The sequence below is a fragment of the Halichoerus grypus genome, chromosome 12 (assembly GCF_964656455.1).
Source record: "Halichoerus grypus chromosome 12, mHalGry1.hap1.1, whole genome shotgun sequence".
Classification (NCBI taxonomy): domain Eukaryota; kingdom Metazoa; phylum Chordata; class Mammalia; order Carnivora; family Phocidae; genus Halichoerus; species Halichoerus grypus.
In genome coordinates this window covers 2496560-2516859 of record NC_135723.1, presented here as the reverse complement: position 1 = coordinate 2516859, position 20300 = coordinate 2496560, and the positions used below count along the sequence as shown (strand labels likewise).

General features: G+C 49.8%; 1 protein-coding gene across 1 annotated transcript in view; it reads right to left on the bottom strand.

Moving 5' to 3' along the window:
- The window catches only part of ABCA13 (ATP binding cassette subfamily A member 13), a 375994-nt gene that overhangs the window by 309626 nt on the left and 46068 nt on the right, over positions 1 to 20300 (bottom strand). The window contains exons 8-15 of the mRNA XM_078059915.1: positions 19712 to 19845; positions 17100 to 17264; positions 14074 to 14273; positions 11014 to 11144; positions 10191 to 10288; positions 9767 to 9940; positions 8672 to 8877; positions 7741 to 7880 (exon numbers count right to left, since the gene is read on the bottom strand). Coding sequence (XP_077916041.1) covers positions 7741 to 7880; positions 8672 to 8877; positions 9767 to 9940; positions 10191 to 10288; positions 11014 to 11144; positions 14074 to 14273; positions 17100 to 17264; positions 19712 to 19845 — 1248 coding nt within the window. The remainder of the gene's footprint in view (positions 1 to 7740; positions 7881 to 8671; positions 8878 to 9766; positions 9941 to 10190; positions 10289 to 11013; positions 11145 to 14073; positions 14274 to 17099; positions 17265 to 19711; positions 19846 to 20300) is intronic.

Genomic DNA, 20300 nt, shown 5'->3' with positions numbered 1-20300 from the left:
TGAAACAAGGCTGCCCATTCACGTGTCAGAAGGAGGCTCTGAGAAGCACCTCGTGCAGGGTGGTGGCCTCTCCGGTGGCTTCGCTCGCTCCCAAGTCATCAGGCAAAAGCCAACCTTTCCAGGAGGGGGGACCCTCAACTGTTGGCCCAGATTGCACATCTTTCCTCTTGGGTGGGTCAATCTCTCCCAAACCTGCACAGCAGAATTCTCCAGATTCCTGCTAGCACGTGGTGGCAAGGAGGAAGCCTGACCGCCAGTATTCTGCGCACACAAGAGGGATGCTGGGCACTTTGCTATTCAGAACAGGAAGGCTACATCAGTCCCCAGCACTGCTGGTGACATCCGCGCCCTCAGCTGTGTCTAGAGCTCCAGGGTCAGAGTAGGCTACGTGAGCCTCTAGTCTTCTGCTGACACAGTGGGGCAGCAGGGGCCTGGCTCGGACGACGAAGGGAGCGTGGCTCAGCATTTCTCCTTGTCCACGGTCTCATCCAGTCTATTGTCTGTCCCACCCCTCAAAGTCACTTTCGGACGCTTGTCCCTCCAGTGCAGGAGACTAGTGGGCTTTCTGCAAGAAAGTCGGCCCCCTCTATTTGTCTTCTCCTTCCGCACGCTGGAGGGTTGCTTCTCTGCTGCGCCCAAAACCATCCGTCCACTTGCTTTCCTGCGTCTCAGGGTTGATCGCTCCCATCCGCGGCTGTTCCCTTTCTGGTGGATTATGTTTCCTTCTTTTTTTTTTTTTTTTAAGATTTATTTATTTCAGAGACAGAGAGAGAGCACGAGCGAGAGGGGTAGAGGAAGAGAGACAGAGAGAATCTCAAGCAGACTCCCCACTGAGCATGGCACCCGACATGGGGCTTGATCCCACAACCCTGAGATCACGACCTGAGCTGAAACCCAGAGTCAGATGCTCACCCAGGTGCCCCTATGTTTCCTTCTTTTATTTAAAAAAGTTACTCAGTGTGGCTTGGTTTTCTGGTATCATTAACCTTTTAAAAAAGTCTGATATGATATGACCTCACTGATAGGAGGAATTCTCAATCTCAGGGAACAAACTGAAGGTTGCTGGATTGGGGAGGGATGGGAGGGATGGGGCGGCTGGGTGATAGACATTGGGGAGGGTGTGTGCTATGGTGAGCGCTGTGAATTGTGCAAGACTGTTGAATCACAGATCTGTACCTCTGAAACAAATAATACATTATATGTTAAAAAAAAAAAAAAAGAAGAAGATAGTAGGAAGGGAAGAATGAAGGGGGGGAATCAGAGGGGGAGACGAACCATGAGAGACGATGGACTCTGAGAAACAAACTGAAGGTTCTAGAGGGGAGGGGGGTGGGAGGATGGGTTAGCCTGGTGATGGGTATTGAGGAGGGCACGTTCTGCATGGAGCACTGGGTGTTATGCACAAACAATGAATCATGGAACACTATATCTAAAACTAATGATGTAATGTATGGTGATTAACATAACATAATAAAAAAAAAGTCTGATATGAATCACATACACCTGTGCTAATTATCAAGCTTGTTGCCACTTTCCTTCTCCTAGATGCCAAGAGCATAAATTACTTGCCTTAAATTAGGGTTTCTTTCTTTAAAAAAAAAACCCAGCTTTATTGAAATATAGCTGACATACAACAAATCACACATATTTGCATGTACAATTTGTTAGGGTTTGACATACGTGCATACCAGTGAAATACCGTTACAATTAAGACAGTGAACATATCCGTCACTCCCACAGTGTCCTCTCCCCCCTGGTCACCCCTCCACCTGCCAGGTCCAGCCCCCTGCTCCTGTCCCCAGGCAACCCCCAATCTGTGTTCCGCTACCATCGATTAGTTTTTATTTTCTAGAAATTCATATAAATGGAATTATAGTGTGTGCTTTTTTTTGCCTGACATCTTTTACTGAGCATGATTAATTAGAATCAGTTAGTCTGAGCTTCGTTCATGAGGGAGTGCGCTCATTCCTTTTTACCACGGAGTAATATCCACTCTGGGTGTACCACGGCTGGTCTTTCTAGTCCTGTGAGTCACACTTGGCTGGCTCCCTGCTTGCAGATATTGCAAATACAGAGGCTATGACCATTCATGCTCAAGTCTTGGATGGAAATACGCTTTCTTTTCTTTAGAAGCAAAATGGCTGGATTATATGGTATTTGGGTGTGTAAGTTTTTAAGAGGCTGATGCTGTTTTTCAAAGTCAGCATACCATTTTACATTCCCACCAGCACCATATGACCGTCCCAATTCCCTCCACATTCTTGCCAACACTTGGCACGTCTGCTTGAACATGCCAGCCATTCTCTGGACGCCTGGGGGGCTCAGTCAGTTAAAAGGGTCAGACTGTTGGTTTCAGCTCAGGTCATGATCTCAGGGTCGTGAGATCAAGCCCCAGATGGGGCTCCAGCTTGGGCAGGGAGCCTGCTTAAAATTCTCTCCCTCTACCTCTGCCCCACCGTCTCTTTGTGCTTATGCATGCACACTCTCTTTATCTCTCTCTAAAAAAAATTTTTTTAAAATAATGATCTCCTAACTCACATGCATTAGTTGATGTACTTCTGGCTTGTGGAAACACGCATTAAACCTTACCCTAGGGGCGCCTGGGTGGCTCAGTCATTAAGCATCTGCCTTTGGCTCAGGTCATGATCTCCAGGTCCTGGGATCGAGCCCTGCATTGGGCTCCCTGCTCAGCAGGGAGCCTGCTTCTCCCTCTCCCACTCCCCCTGCTTGTGTTTCCTCTCTCGCTGTCTCTGTCAAGTGAATAAATAAACTCTTAAAAAAAAGTAAAAAATAAACATTACCTGAAAGTACCTGGTACAAGGGAGCATGGCCATGGCACCCTGGGGAACACACCCTTGAACGTTTATTCTTCGCTTTGTACTTACGTAACACCCAACACACCACACACACCCTACTAAGTAGTAACTTGCTTAATTCTCATAGGACTGTGCCTGTTTACGGATGATGAAGCTGAAGTTCCCAATCACATGGCCAGTCAGGGGCATGGCCTAATCAGGCCGATTCCAAAGTCCAAGCCCCTTACCACCTCACTATTCGTCCCCCAGGAGCTTGTCAGGGCCTACTGCCAGGCCACGGCTAGAAGCCCTGCTGTCACCCACAGGTTAGGGGCACACACACCAGCCTTGACCATGAACTGGGAGCAGGCAGTTCTGCATATGGCTGGCCAGAATGTTTTTACCCAACCTTCCTACTACAAATACCTAGAGGAGATATTTAATATATCTTCAATATTTTTAAAATCCTTGAAGGCATCAGACAGCTTTCAAGGCCAAGAGTATTTGTGGGGCCAGGATCCAGAAGACAGAAGGCAGGTGAGGTGAAACCCAGCATTTGAAGCCACTTTTCCACTGAAGGCAATTTCTTTTTTTTTTTTTTTTTTTTTTAAAGATTTTTTATTTATTTATCTGAGAGAGAGAATGGGAGACAGAGAGCATGAGAGGGGGAGGATCAGAGGGAGAAGCAGACTCCCCGCTGAGCAGGGAGTCCGATGCGGGACTCGATCCCGGGACTCCAGGATCATGACCTGAGCCGAAGGCAGTCGCTTAACCAACTGAGCCACCCAGGCGCCCCCCTGAAGGCAATTTCTACTTCAAAAAGCAGAAACAAGGGCTGAGAAAATGAACAGAGCTTTCGACGGTCTCACCAGAGTAGGAAATAAATTGGAATTCAGGGCCAACCAAGGAAAAAATGTCTTTGGTCAACACCACAGCCTCAGGTTGGGACCCCAAAGGGCTGCATTCTAGCAGTGAGAGCAGACGACAAACACATAAGATCTCACAAACACTGACACCATGCTTTTAAAACAAAAGGAGTCAACTTCTGGCTGAATTAAGGTGACATGCCCCCCCTCTAACTGCCTGTCAGAAACAAACAAGCAAGTAAGCAAGCAAACAAGCAAAAAGCCTATCTGAAGGATGGAAAACATCCAGAGTATCAAATTATCTCCACAATTTTTAATATATAATGTCTGGAATAGAGTCAAAAACAACTACATATAAAACATAAGAAGTGATACAAAGAAGAAAACCATACAATAGAAACAGACACTCGGGAGATCAAATTTTATTGGAGCTACCAGCACAGACTTTAATTAAAAACTATAAACACTAGAAATTGAAACTCTAGAACTTATTACAATAACTGAAATTAAGAAGTCAATGAATAAGCTTAATAGTACGTTAAATGCATTCTTAATAAAGAAAGAGTGAACTACAAATTAAGTCAGAGATAACGATCCAGACTATACGATAAAGGAAAAAAGGAGGGGGGATAAAAACACAGAAAAAAGAGAAAGAAAGAGATGCCACTTTTCCCACTTCTTTCAACACAGTACTAGAAGTTCTAGCCACAGCAACCAAAGAAGAAAAAGAAATTGAAACTATCCAAATAAGAAAGGAAAAAGTAAAATTATCCTTGTTTGCAGATGACATTATCTTATACGTAGAAAACTCTAAATATTCCACCAAAAAACTTTTAGAACTGACAAACAAATTCAGCAAAGCTGCAGGATTCATAATCAACACACACAAATCAGTTGCATTTTTCTATATTAACAATGAATAGTATGAAAAGGAAATTAAGAGGTGCCTGGCTCAGTCAGTAGAGCACAAGGCTCTTGATCTCAGGGTCCTGAGTTCGAGCTCCACGTTAGGTGTAGAGATTACTTAAAAATAAAATCTTTTTTAGAAAAGAAAGAAAAGGAAAGGAAATTAAAGAAACAGTTCCATTTACAAAATAGAAAAAAAATAATAAAATACTTGGGAGTAAACTTAACCATGGTGGCATCCTAGTTGAACATCCAGACTACAGCTAATACTAACATTAATACTGACATCAGGGGCCCCTGGGTGGCTCAGTCAGGTAAGCATCTGCCTTCACCTAAGGTCATGATCTCAGGGTCCCGGGATCGGGTCCTGCTTTGGGCTCCCTGCTCAGCGGGGAGTCTGCTTCTCCCTCTCCCTCTGCTTACCACCACTCCCCCTGCTTGTGCTCTCTCTCTCTCTCTCTCTCTGTGTCAAATAAATAAATAAAATTTTAAAAAATAATAATATATGTCAGTTCTAAACTCTTTGTATCTAATAAAGTAACTTAAATGACATATAGCAAAACTGATAAAGCTAAAAGGAAAACAGACAAATCTACCATCTCACTGGGAAATCTTAACTCATCTATGTCTGTAAAAGAGGCAGATAAGAAATAGGTAAGATGTGGATGATTAACAAACTTGACCTAATTAATATATATAACTATTACACCCAACAAGGACGGAATTGATATGGTCTTGAAGAGCACATACATTTACCAAAATTGACCACGTGAGCCATAAACACATCTCAATAGCTTCCGAAGACTGAACACTGAGAATGTTCTCTCACTAAAATAGGCTAGAAATTCGGAGTTTTCTTTAAAAATCACTTGAAATGTCCCCAAATGTTAGTGGAAATTAAGCAATATACGGAAATCATAATAAACACCAGGAAATTTTGAACAGAATGGTAACAAAACTATGACATATCAAACTGTGGAATATACTAGAGCTGTGCATAGAAGAAATGTTACAGCTTCAAAAGCATCTATTAGAAAAGAAGAAAATCTGAAAATCAAGAAGCTAGAAAAGGAACATCAAACTGAATTTAGTAGAAGGAAGGAAGGAAATAATAAAAATAAAAGAAGAAATTCATGGAACAGGAAACAAATTAGGAAAATCCATGAAAGAGGAAACAAATGTACAGAACAGAGAATCAGCAAAACTCCATTCTCTGACAAGCTGTATTTCCGTAACCGACCAGCCTTTAGGCAGCATGATGCACCCAGTGGGACCGTCCAGACGGAAGTGAAGCTCACAGGCTCCCGAGTAAGACCTCCAACATGTGTCTTGGCTTTGACACTTGGAGTTCTGTGGTCTATGCCAGAATTTAATCTTTGTGAGCCTCGGTATTCCCATCTGAAAATGAAGTCAAAACAGACCCCAACTCAAGGGTTGACGTGAGGATTGGATGAAATAATTCATACAAAACACAACAAATGTTGTGATTGTCAATATTATTGAGACTTCTGAACCCAGGCTTCTCACTGATGCTGAATGTCACTCTTTGTCGCCTGTGTTTCTGGAAATGGTCCGGAGCGGGTGAAGTTACGGTACCAGCTGAGCACCCAACCGAGGAGGCACGGCCATCGGCCCAGCCCTGTCGCCAAGTGCAGAGCTCAGTGTGGCCAGCCTGCAGCCGATGCAGAGACCCGACGGGCGGCTGGTGGGCTTGACGCTGACACGGAGAGGGAGTCTGCCACGAGAGGGGGTTCTCTGGCAGCCTCTAAAGGTAGTGGCTTGAGTATGGAGGGTCCTCAAAAAGTTACAAATAGAGCTACCCTATGATCCAGCAATTGCCCTACTAGGTATTTACCCAAAGAACACAAAAATACAGATTCAAAGGGACACATGCACCCCGATGTTTATAGCAGCAGCATCTATAACAGCCAAACCACGGAAAGAGCCCAGGGTCCATCGACTGATGAATGGATAAAGAAGATGTGGTGTATACACACAACGGAGTATTTTTCCGCCATCAAAAAGAATGAAATCTTGCCATTTGCAACAACGTGGGTGGAACTAGAGGGTATTACGCTAAGTGAGGTAAGTCAGTCAGAGAAAGACAAATACCATATGATTTCACTCATATGTGGAACTTAAGAAACAAAACAAAAAGCAAAGGGGAAAAAAGAGAGAGAGACAAACCAGGAAACAGACTCTTAACTACAGAGAACACACTGCTGGTCACCACAGGGGAGGTGGGTGGGGGATGGGGAAACAGGTGATGGGGAGGAAGGAGGGCACCTGTCGTGATGAGCACGGGGTGGTGTAGGGAAGTGTTGAATCACAATATTGTACAGCTGAGACTAAGATTACACTGTTTGTTAACTAACTGGAATTTAAATAAAAACTAAAAAAATAGAAATAAAAACCCCAGCAGTCTGAGGAGGAAAGAAGGAAGCGAGATTAAGTGGACGTGGCCACGGAGCAAGAACAGATAACTTCCCTCCCCACCCAAGTCGAAGCAGCAGGTGCTCCGAGGGGAAGCTGGTACCCCACGGAGCAGAAGGGCACACAGCACACGGCACACGCAGAGCGAGCACGGTCCCCAAGGAGACCCAGACCCAGACGACCAGCTCTCGACCAGGACGAGTCACAAACACGGGTCGCACCCTGGCAGCATCTTCTCAGAAAAGAGGGCCTTTGGGACGAGAGAATGACTGCCTGTGGGTCAGGCCGTTGCAAACTTGTACAATTCGTATTTGAGGGGATTTTTGGTTTTGAGGACGGCACGGGAAGAGGGGAGCTGGCTCGACATGGGGGTGCTGCCCCCAGAGTGCAGGGTGGGCCTAACAGCACAGGACTGACAAGGCCCCACACGCAGCACCTCGGGACTTCCCAGGGTCCGTCATGCCTGGTCCGTACAGGCACGTGTTTATCAGCCAAACCAGGACAGGTTGAGAGAAAAGTGGTCGCTGGTGAAAACCAGCTGGGACAACCAGTGAAACCAGGACCCCTGGGCGGTCTTGCCGTAACAGACAGCAGTGACTTACTGTGGGCATCACAATGGCAAATATACTTGGTGAGTCTCTGCTTCCAGCTCCTCATCATTAAATATGGGCGTCTCTCATGAACAACGCGCGGAAGGGGAAGCAGCCCCCACATTCCCGCGGCGAAGACCACTGACTTACCAGACGGACCGTTCTGGACGCTTCCTTGCATGTTCACATAGCGGACCAGTTCACAGGTCTTCCTGATAAACCCTGTGAAGCCTTTCCAGCAGGATGTTTCTTCCAGGGACAACTGTACTTTTCCTAGTGCATGAAATATCCTGCAATCAAAGAGAATCCAGAGAAAGCTCGCATTTAATCGTGGTTTTCCAGGAGACGGATCATTACGAATTCATCTACATGCAAACATACACGGGCACCTGGCGGTCATTTGCGTCAGAAATTAGAACCTTTGCAATAGCTGTCTTACTAGGTATTTGATTGCTTACGAATTCCCGCACCCTAATTTGAAAAATGAGGGAGAATCGTTCATGGGAACACATGAAACATAAGACACAACAAATCAAGAGAACAGAAAGAGGAAAATAAAAGGACATAATATGAAATCAACTTTGAGGCCAAAAAGCTTGTGAAAGATTAAGTCAATGGTAAACCTTTAAAGGGCTTGTTTACTATTTTGTATTTTTATTTATTTATTTTTAAGATTTTATTTATCTATTTGAGAGAGAGAGAGAGAGAGTGTGCGTGCACACGAGCAGGGGGAGGGGCAGAGGGAGAGAGAATCTCAAGCAGACTCTGCGCTGAGTGTGGAGCCCGACTCGGGGCTCGATCTCACGACCCTGAGATCACGACCTGAGCCGAAACCAAGAGCAGGATGTTCAACCTACTGAGCCACCCAGGAGCCCCTAATATTTTGCATTTTTAAATGCTTTCCAATAGTACCAAATAGGTCAGTCCTTTTTCTTAGATTAAAAAAAAATAATAATGCCTCCCCCTAGAAATAGAATATACTAGAAATAGGAATATACTATGTGGATCCATTGCTTTAGTAGATGGCTGGGATCACCTGGCTCCCAACTATTCACCAGTTTCCCACCGCACACAAACTTACAGCGCTGCGGCAAGCTGGTCCTCACAGTCACCAGCAAGGTCACGGTCCCCGGGTGAGGTGGCCGCTCCCGGCCATCGGCAGAGCCGCCTGCAGGAAAGGCCCACGTCCACCAGCTGCACCGCCACTTCCTGCCAGCCCAGAAACCCTTCGGGTCCCGAAACTGGCACATCTGTGCGCCCAGTGACGACCTCCTGCAAAAGGCGATCCTGGACAGGAGAAGAACACGTCGTTTGTGATACATTTAGCGAGGACGGTCCGGCACCCTGAAACACCCGTGCCCAGTCTCCCGTCCCAAGGACTCTCCTGACTGTGCCCCGTGGGCCTCTGAGAACCTAAGGGACCGTCCTAGACTTGACCCTGTATCCCCAAATCAAGGCTCGTCCAGCAATCGAGCAGCAGGGACGCAGGTGTGAAGGCCATCGTGTTGGCTAGTCCCCCAGCGGCCCCCACTGGACCCGGCCTCCTCGGAGTCACAGTCCTGGGATTCCGTTCCCATGATTACCACAGGCTGGGCTGCAACCCACATCCTCCAACAAAAAAACACAGCAGAAACGCACCAGCCCCTTCCAGCCTGACCCTACCTGGGAGTGCGAGAAGCTAAGAAATGAAACACGTAATATGGAGGAAGAAATGAACAGCAGAAAGGTGAACAGTACTATAATTTGTAGCGCTCGGTGAGAAAAATATGGGTCGAAGGTGACATCATCATCTTTACTAACAAACTGCTCCCCGCTCTCGAGTGCTCAGCAAGGGGCAGGGACACGGAAGAGCAGGCCCACCGGCACCTCTTGGCTCCAAGCTGACTGATGCCCAAAGATACTCTTCCACCCTTTGCGACGTTTGCAGCCAGGGATGGAGAGGACAGGGAGCCCAGAAACCAGGGAAGCAGAGGGGCACGGTCTGAAAGTTTGGGGTGCTCTTAAAGGGGAAACCCGCTTGCTGTCGAGGAGATTTTGGCTGGATGGGTGCCGCACAGCCTCCTAGTGTGGCCAGACAGGAAGGACGGAGCAGGAGCGGCAGGGATTCCGTATGGGGTCTGACCTTCAAAATAAGCCCATTGGTCTTGGCAGATGAGATCAGAAGGTGACCACTTACCGCGTCCTCTGCTGACCTCAGGAGCTTGTTTAAAATGCTGGTCTTGTTGGAGTCGTGGGGACACGTCAGCCCTCGGAAGCCCTCCCAGGCGCCAGGGCTCCCACAACACAGGAGAGCCTCCCTCCCGGGCAAGCTCACGTTTAGAGGCCAATCCGTAGCATTCTTCACCAAGAGCTGGAAGGTGAAGGAGAGCAGGAGGGGTGACTTAGAGAGGCTTGCGCTCGCCCCCCATGGGCCGGGGAGCCACAGCCAGACCTCAGCAGCAGTCCGAATTTCAAAATAAGACAAGGCTCTTCGAAAACTTGCCCTTTTTGCTGGCACATTTTGCCTGCACAGCTCACAGCAGGGGCAAAACTGAAGATTGCATGAGCTTCTTGAATGTTTTATCAAACCTGTCGATTTATAACCCCATGCTATGCTTTACCTGCTTCCACCGAAAGAGCACATCCTTTTCCGGTTGCAACTGGTCGGGTCCGCCCAGTCTGGAGCTGTTAGCTGATCTCTCCAGGCACGTGAGCACTTCTGTAAGGTCAACAAACTGACGCATTACTATTCCCCTAAAGCTACTCCCAGCCTGACCTCTCCACGAGGCCGTGCATAGGACAGTGAGTTCTGAAAACCTGCAGCTCAGCAAACTGCACCTGTTATCAGACATTTTATGATCTTCCTGAGAGAACAAAATGGAGAAAATTGATTGCACTATCATTTCAGGCTTCCCCGAGACGTATGAGGATGGCACCGTGGAGACAGGAGAGCTTCACTCCAAAGGGACATCCGTACTCATTTCTTCTCTCTCCGCCACGAAAAGGTGAGAAGCCTCCAGCCCATGTGGTGTCACCTTGGGCCAAGAAGTAACACCACTAGTCAGTGGAGGTTCAAAGAAGGGCTTTCTGGAAAGGAGGAGGAATGCATTGTCCCCGCCCCACGGAAGGAGCAGAAGAATGATCATCCGGGGATACGCTCTGGCCCGATCTGAACACAAGGGCTGAGCATGTGAATGGGAGTCGCACCCCTTGGGCGGGAAACTGCCCGTCATGTCACTGGTTCCCAAAAGGAGGCTACGCTCACGGTGACGGCAGTTAAGCCCCCACCCCCCGCCACACCGAGTCACCCTGCAGAGCATAAAACGCATGGTGCCAACTACCTCCAAGCTCAACAAAGGTGTCACGCAGTTTGAAGTCTGCTTTTCAATCAATCTCACGTTGGCTCCTAGCGAGTAGGTGACAAATAAGACCAAGCTAGTTTACCTTGCACAAAACGCAAATTCTGGGCTATCGCGTTCCTGAGAGCCCCGAGGAGCGGAAGCAATCTCTTCAGAGCCGGCCACCGCGGGGGCAGGTCCCAAAGAACATTCTCCAACTTCTGTAGATGCAGTAACCTGAGGGCACAGGAAGAGATTTTAAGAAGAGTTTCCGAATGCCACGTTGTGAGTGGTGGGTGCGGGACCCATCAAAGGTGACTTAGCAGCAGCTGTAAGATTCTCCAAGGACCAAGGACGCCCGGCCAGGCGGTTGGAAACCTGCAGACCCCGGGCGGGGAGGCGAGGGAAACGGGGTCCACTCGTGCAGGCACAGTGCTCCCCAGCTGAGCAGCTGCAGGGGCCACGTCCCCTGGGAGGGCAGGCAGTCACGGGGGGGGGGGGGCTGTCCAACTGCCCCAGGGTGCCGCAGCTCCCCTCCCCCCACCCCAGAGGCTCCCTGTTGCCCCGGGAGGATACCTGACTCAGGAAGAGGGAGGGAGCAACCCAGAAGAGCAGCAGGAAAGACAAGGACTCTGCAATGAGAGGAGCTGAAATTGGAACCGAATGTGCGAGTGAAGAAGCAGATGGGGGTCACACTGTGGGAGCAAGTGCCCCAGCACGACAATGCAGACCTTCAGGGTGGTCTATGCAAGTGCACGGAATCCTGTACCCAGGGAGAGAAAGTGAGCTGCAAGGAGAGACCCAGAAGATGCTGCTAGGGGACACCCGTGCAAGGTGCCCGAGGCTGGTGTCCAGTGGCAGGTGGCACCTGGCCCCCGCCTGGCCCCGCCTGGCCCCGTGCCCACACCGGCCTGCCTCTCCCGCCTCTCATCGTCCTGGTGCGGGAGGTCCAGCAAGAACCGAGCCACCACGAGCACGCCTGCCTCTAAGGACGCGCATCCTCGGGACCAAAGGAAGCCTTGGTTGGGCTTCCGGTTGGAAGTCGTGACTTGGAAGAGAGAAGGTGTGAGCAATCGGCAAGAACAGGGTAGAAGTAATGAGTGCAGTGTCCTGGGCCAGCAGTTTCCTGCCAAGGGCAGTGTGGACAGCACAAGGATCCAGAGGAACCGCGGGAAGCGAGTGGCTGATTTCAGGAGGGGCAGACGCGGTCTAAAATAACAATGACAGCGAGCGCTAAGAAAGATGCACCGGGTGATGCCAGGAGGGGACGTGAGCCTGGCGGCCAGAGCAGGTGTCAGCACCGGGGACGGCGCCGGGACTCGAGCCGCGGCCACCCACGGATGACACCTGCGTGGTGGGGCTTGCGTCCACACCAAAGACAGGAGACAAGCCGCTGTGAAAACACAGGATTGACAAGACACAACTAAATCTGGAAGGTCCGTGTGAGGAGACGTCCGAGGAGGAGGAAACTTAGTGAGCGGGATGGAGGGATGGGGGGGTGAGTTGAGGAGGGAGATGCAGATGCCGTGGGAGGTATGAGATGTGGGAGGTGTGAGGGACCGGGCAGTGCTTGTGAGCAGCTGCTAAGCGTGGGGTGTTCTCAACCCGGGGTCTCCCTGCCGGCCATACAAGGGGGGCGGGTCCTTCCTTCCTTAGAGGTGAAGACACAGGGCCACTGGGGGCTCCTGCATGGAGCCAGCAGCAGACAAAGGGCTTGATAACCAGCAAAGGCCTCAGGGGCCACCGAGAGATGCCATCAGCGTGGGGAGGTAGAAACCCAGAGGCCAGATCCCTGTGCACCGGCCACAGATTTGCTTGTCCGTCTGTATCCCTGAACAGAAGTGGGTGCAAGGAGAAAGGGAGGCTCCAGGGGCCCACTGCTGGCCCAGCACACACAGCATCCGGGGGAAGACCCCCCAATCTTCCCACCCTGAGTGTGGGCAGAAAGTATGCGGGGGGCAGGGGAAGCTTGGGTCACCTACACCAGGTCCTCTGAGGGGGTGCCGTCTCTCACATCCCCGATCCCTGGAGGAGCTGAGAGCCAGAGTCCCCCGGGGCTCTCTGTCCCCCGGGCAGAAGTGGCAGGGGTGTGGCAGATTTGTAGGGTCCTGAAGGTGACCTCCTCCATCACTAGCGCCCGGGCAATCTCTAAGATAACACAGGAAACTAGATCTTCAGAAGCAAGATCCTCCTTCCTAACCGGGTTCCAGAAAACTCGAGGGAGTTGGAAATGTTTCCAATTATGTATGTATGTATGTATGTCACGATGTCACGTGTGCCCTAAGAACACGACCTGACCCCATGCAATTCTAACGACACAATTCTCCCTTCATGCTGGGTAAGCAGCAAGAGCTCCCAAGACCCGTGGCTTGAGATGGACCCTTTTGAGACAATACTGAGAAACCTTTTGTTGGCTTCCAAGGACAGCCTACAGCTCAGGGGTGTAATGAGGTCCAGTTCCTGCTAAGGGCAGTACCCGCTGAAGAAGAAGATCCAGTACTGCAACAGAACCAACCACTCGGGAATGCATTCGGCTGATCTCAAAAAAGAAGAGGCCGCCAGCCGTACCTTTTCCCACTTCTAAAGTATTTGTGGACCTTCCGCAGACATTTCAACGATACAAAATTTCAAAACAACCATGAAAACAGTTTCTTCCATGAAAGCGCCTCTAAAGTGGTTTGGTTCCTTTTAAACCTATGTCTGAAATCCAGAAGGCTGACCCCCTTCTCGGATACGTTCCCCCACCGGATTGTTGTCCACATCTGAACAGACATAGGGGTAGCGCCTGGGTGGTTCAGTGGGTTAAGCGTCTGCCTTCGGTTCAGGTCATGATCCCAGGGTCCCGGGATCGAGCCCCGCATCGGGCTCCCTGCTCAGAGGGGAGCCTGCTTCTCCTTCTGCCTGCAGCTTCCCCTGCTTGTGCTCTCTCTCTCTCTCTGACAAATAAATGGATAAAATCTTAAAAAAAAAAAAAAACAGACAGCAGGTTGGGGCAAACGCTTCGGGATGGTCCCCACTACGCCAGCCTGCAGTCTCCCAGCTACTGACTGGAAACCCACGGTCTAGCCGCGGTTTTATGAATTTTTCTCTCACCATCTCATTACGCACTCGTTAACATTCACGCCCGCGAGCCTAACCAGTAATCAAACAGGAGGATGCGCCTTACGTCTTGGGAGACGGATGGCTGTCGGTGGGGCCATCTGCCGCCAAGCTCTCACTCAGGATGCGAAGCACAGCATACAGAGCCTCCACCACCTGCCGTGGCTCACGCTCTTCCACAAACGCATTGCCGAGAGCCTCCAGTCCGCGGGCAGCCCCGGCGAGCACCTGCTGGAGCATGCTGCCCTTCCACCACCGCTCGAACACCTACGCGTGCAGAAATGGAAACATCACTGTTAACAGTAACGCAGTAAACATGAGAACATTTGCATGAGACACAGTAACGGAGCCTTCTAGAGGATAGACAGCCCTAATTTTTACGATGTTGCCAGATTGAAATGTCTGTTAACTGCTGTACGATTTGATTTCTATTCAAAAACGAAAGATTAAAAATGACGTCGATGGATGCACGCTGCGTTTTCACTGGGCTGCTGTTTCCCTTTCCTTCGCCCACCACCACTTGCAAAAGAGAAGGCAGGGCGCCTGGTGGCTCAGTCAGTTGGGAGTCCAACTCTTGGTTTCAGTCCAGGACATGATCTCAGGGTTGTGAGATCGAGCCCCGTGTGGGGCTCCACGCTCAGCAGGGAGCCTGCTTGAGATTCTCTCTCCCTCTCCCTCTGCTCCTCCCCCCGGCTGACACTCTCTACCTCCTTCTCTCTAGAATAAATAAAATCTTAAAAAAGACAGAGAGAGAAGGCCACAACATACATCACTAAACCAGTGACATATGCCTTAAAGACTAAACTGACGTGTCTGGGACAGCATAAATATGTTGATATACTTCACAATTTTATCGTAACGAATACATGGTTGCTAGTTACGGTTCTTCGTCATGGACTTGGGGATGATGATACTAAAGGCAAGCAACATCATGGTTTATCATCAACGTGACACCAACATAGATGCTTTTTGCCCAAATCACAAGGTGCGAGCAAAAGCATGATGAGCACGTGGGTGCGCTGAATCACCGTGCATTAACCCGGATCATGCACAAAGCGGAGGTGTCCCCCCGACCATGCTGGTGCCAGCCAGCTCAACACTGCCCCGTGATCATTTTAGTCCGACCAAGTGATCAATCACACCTGCATTTCTGTAATAATCTTTTTTTTTTTTTATAGGAAACTTTTTTTTTACTATGTTATGTTAATCGCCATACATCATTGGTTTTTGATGCGGTGTTCCATGATCCACTGTTTGCGTATAACACCCAGTGCTCCATTCAGTATGTGCCCTCTTTAATACCCATCACCAGGCTAACCCATCCTCCCACCCCCCTCCCCTCTAGAACCTTCAGTTTGTTTCTCAGAGTCCATCGTCTCTCATGGTTCGTCTACCCCTCCGATTTCCCCCCCTTCATTCTTCCCCTCCTGCTATCTGCTTTTTTTTTTTTTAACATATAATGTATTATTTGTTTCAGAGGTACAGATCTGAGATTCAACAGTCTTGCACGATTCACAGTGCTCACCATAACACATACCCTCCCCAATGTCTATCACTCAGCCACCCCATCCCTTCCACCTCCCAACACTCCAGCAACCCTCAGTTTGTTTCCTGAGATTAAGAATTCCTCATATCAGTGAGGTCATATGATACATGTCTTTCTCTGTTTGACTTATTTTGCTCAGCATAATACCCTCCAGTTCCATCCACGTCGTTGCAAATGGCAAGATCTTATTCCTTTTGATGGCTGCATAATATTCCATTGTATATATATATACCACATCTTCTTTATCCATTCATCTGTTGATGGACATCTTGGCTCTTTCCACAGTTTGGCTATTGTGGACATTGCTGCTATAAACATTGGGGTGCACGTAGCCTTTCGGGTCCCTACTTTTGTATCTTTGGGGTAAATACCCAGGAGTGCAACTGCTGGATCGTATGGTAGCTCTATCTTCAACTTTTTGAAGAACCTCCATACTGTTTTCCAGAGTGGCTGCACCAGCTTGCATTCCCACCAACAGTGTAGGAGGGTTCCCCTTTCTCCACATCCCGCCAACATCTGTCATTTCCTGACTTGTTAATTTTAGCCATTCTGACTGGTGTGAGGTGGTATCTCATTGAGGTTTTGATTTGGATTTCCCTGATGCCGAGTGATATTGAACACTTTTTCATGTGTCTGTTGGCCATTTGGATGTCTTCTTTGGAAAAATGTCTGTTCATGTCTTCTGCCCATTTCTTGATTGGATCATTTGTTCTTTGGGTGTTGAGTTTGATAATCTTTTATCTACGATTGGAGATTTTGACCTTGGTCAGTACATGTCCTTTGAGGAAAAGGTGACATCACGTCCACTAAAATGAGTGCAGCGTTATTGTCAGGCAGGCTCTGCCTCACACCGTACCCACAGCTCCCCGGAAAGCACCCTCTTGTTAGCAAGCCAGACCCCCTGGTGGCCTCCAGCCTGTGGCTACGTAATCACTCTGGGACTCCCTGCCACACCAGCACATCCACGAAAATGGGCCACAGCATCTTTCTCACTGTTTCCCTTAAATCAGTTACTGTTTGAGTACAATGCTTCTTGTCAAAACCAGAGTGAAGGGACAGGCTGAATGGCCCCCCAAGAGCTCCAGGGGGCCAAACCCCTGCATCTGAACACCCGAGGAGGTTGTCCAAGGAGGCCCGTGGAAACCCCGCATGCCAAAAACAGACCATGATTCTTGCCATGGCCACGTGTGCATCTCAGTGTAAGACAGGCTTTCCAGGGACATTTGCAGTGAGGCCCCAGTGAGGGGAGGCCGGCAGTCACATGCGGGAGAAGGGCACTTAATGGGCAGGACGTGGGGCTCCCAGGGCTTGTCCCTGGAAAGGACACGCAACGAAACAGGGAACAGAGCATGGGGAAAGGGAACAGGTTCTCGGGTTTGCAACTGCCCAGGCCCCTCCTCGCAATACTACAGTGCATACTTACGTCTCGTGTTACCTGCTTTCCCAAAAAGAAATCAAACACTAAAAATCAATAAAATCAAAGTATGAGAGATGGGGAGGAAAGAGATGGGTGCGGACAGGCTGAGTGGTTCGCTGCGGGACGGCACCTGCTTGTAGACTTGCAGCCAGTTGACCGCGTGCACCAGGTAGTCTTTGGCCTTGGACCAGCGGGGGTGACAGTCTCCAGTGTGACCCTCTTGGTCAGCTTCGTCCTCAGAGGTTCCGGACAAGACGGAACACACCATCCGCTCCAAGGCCTCCTCTGTGGGAATCTGCCAACGAGAGGGAGCATAGTTACAAGTCCGCTTTTTTCTATAATGTTCCCTTCTGAGAATAATACCACAACCGTGGCAAAGGAAGAACTCCAGAGGACACCTGGGGGGCTCAGTCATTAAGGGTCTGCCTTCGGCTCGGGTCATGATCCCAGGGTCCTGGGATTGAGCCCCGCATCAGGCTCCCTGCTCAGCGGGAAGCCTGCTTCTCCCTCTCCCTGCTGCTCTCTCTGCTTGTGCTCTCTCTCTGACAAATAAATAAATAAAATCTTTAAAAATAAATAAATAAATAAATAAATAAATAAATAAATATCTTTAAAAAAATAAAAAGGACGAGCTCCAGGCTTTGCACAACAGGAGAAGGGACAGGCTGATAAAGGGTCGCTTATGTGGCCGGTGTGGAGGGAAGCCTTCTGGAATGACGTGTTTCAGGATTGTCCACAAGCAGTGGAAACAGCAGTTTCTCTGGGTCGAGGACACAGGATGAATCAAATTCTGCTCTTTTTCACTCTCCAGGCAAAAGCAGACAGAGGGCCAGCCCAGTTCACCTGGCACCTTGCACCCCCAAAGCTGCTTCGCCAGAAACATCTTCTCTTCCAGTTACCAAAGATGGAGGAAGCCGGGACAAGTCAAACTGGACTTGTGGGTCAGAAACGGTTTGACATTTTGGACCCAAATGAACTTCTACATGCAGTTCCTCTGTGGCTACTCTGTAAAAGCACTTCCATGTGTGTGGGAACGAACCGCGTTCCCGTTACCCGGATTTACAGTAACTGGGCACCATGTTCTAGAACCTCTATGGATGGCGACAGCCAAAAAGCATTAACGCCCACAGCTTCCTTGGAAGCTTCCTTTAGGACGCAGAGAACTAACACTGGTGACTGTCACAAAGCCACGGTATCCCGTGAGGGAAACATGGCCCCGTCCCTCCCCACAGGACTCGCACGGTCTCTAAGACGTGGACACGACTCGGTCAGGTTCCCTGCGATGGCCCTGTGACAGGTCACAGGGGAGGGAGGACATGGGGGTCCCACGGGGATGTGAGCCGTGCTGTATCTGTCTTCTCGGTGGGCAGTGGAGAAAGGAAGCGAGAGAGATTTCTCTCTTCCAGGGGGCAGCATATGCAAAGGCCCGGAATGGCAGTGCCCACAGTCAGGCGGGACTGGGGGAGGCCCTGGGAGGCTCTGCTGTTGCTGGCTGGTGAGGGGCCTCACGCGGGTGGGGGGCACGGTCATGGTCCCCCTGAGGGGCTCACCTCCGAATCCCCAGAGCCTATGAATAGGTTCTGCGTTGGGAGGTGAGTTATGGTTGCTACCCAGCAGACTCCAAGAGGCGGAGACCATCCACATCCCAGTGAAACCACAGCGCTCCTTACACAAGGGAGGGGAAGGCAACAGAGCCTCATGAGAAAAACAGCCCATCGTCACTGGCCTGAGGGAAGAGAGGACCTGAGCCACGGCACACAGCGGCTTCTAGAAGCTAGGAAGGCAAGGAAACAGCACCTCCCTGGAGCCTACAGAAGGAACGCAGACACCCTGGTTTTAGCCCCAGGACACCCGTTTGGGGCTTCCGACTTCCAGAGCTGTGTGGTAATAAACGTGTGTCGTGCGGGGCCACCAGGCTGGTGGTAACGTGTTCCAGCAGCCAGAGGACCTCACACCTGTGACATATGCTCTGTGCACTTCCCCAACCATTGCCCTTGCAATTCTAATCTTTTTTTTTTTTAAGATTTCATTTATTTATTTGACAGAGGGAGCCAAAGAGAGAGAGCGTGCAGAAGCAGGGGGAGGGGCAGAGGGAGAGGGAGACGCAGACCCCTCCCGCCCCCCCGCGGAGCAGGGAGCCCAACGCGGGGCTCGATCCCAGGACCCCAAGATCATGACCTGAGCCGAAGGCAGACGCTTCACCAACAGAGCCCCCCCAGGCGTCCCTGGAATTCTAATCTTGAAATACTTACCCTTCTAAGGTAAAGGTTCTATGTAATGTGACGCAAACTCACAGAAGTGACAAAAGGGGAACGTGCAGATAGAGACCCTTGCAGAACCTCAGGAGTAGCAGCAGCGAGCTGGGTCTCCAGGGATCAGCTCGTCCAACCCATTTATTTTATACAGTTTGGAAAGGGAGGCTCCTATCTGGTGAGCCTTGCCACTCTTGCCCCCTCGCTCCCATCCGGACCCACTGCAGGTGCCGGGAGTGAGAATTACTGATTATTCCTATAACTTCCAAACCGCCTTTGGGGCTGGGATACAGTGACCAGGTAAGAGGAAGGGTATTTCAAGATTAGAATTCACTTCTAGAAGGGCCAAACCAGTCCAAGCATTCCGATGCTCGCGGAGGACCCTCTGTCCTGCTGCCTCTCCCATCCCACCGCCCGCCCGCCCGCCCGGGGAGCACCCCCAGAGGAGCACTCTCAAGGGAAAAGCGTGAGAAGCATCAGGAGCGCATACCTCCTGCAGTTGAGCTGAGTAATTCAGGATTTGTTCTGCATGAAGGTCATCGAAACCAAATCGGGATTTGAGGTCAGCCTGGACCGTGTGTGGATCCCACACCAGCTCTTGCAGGGACAGGTTGTATCTGGACTCTGCAAAGCAACCGATGAGTTACATCCGTCAGTTGATGTGACAACATGCGACACACGATTCAGAGAACGGTGCCTTGTTCTCTCCAACAGGAGAAGCAAACAGAGACCAAATGCTATTCACACAATCAGGTCGGAGAAGCAAACAGAAGCTACTGCCGGATGCCGCAGAGCTTGGAAGGATGACCCCAGGCACCTAGTATTCATGACTGCAGAGTTTCCAGAAGGACTAGGACAACGTATTTCAAGAGCTTTATGAAATTCACATCACTGAGCCCCACAATTTCACTTCTAAAAAATCTTTCTCGAGAAACCTAACCAGATGCATGAAGAGGTAATGTACAACAACGCTACTGCGTTCGTTTTATACTGATTAAATACTAAAACCCATGAGGCGTCTAGCATGGGGGGAAAGGATAAATTGCAGTAAATTCACAGCAGAAAATACAGCAGTCTTT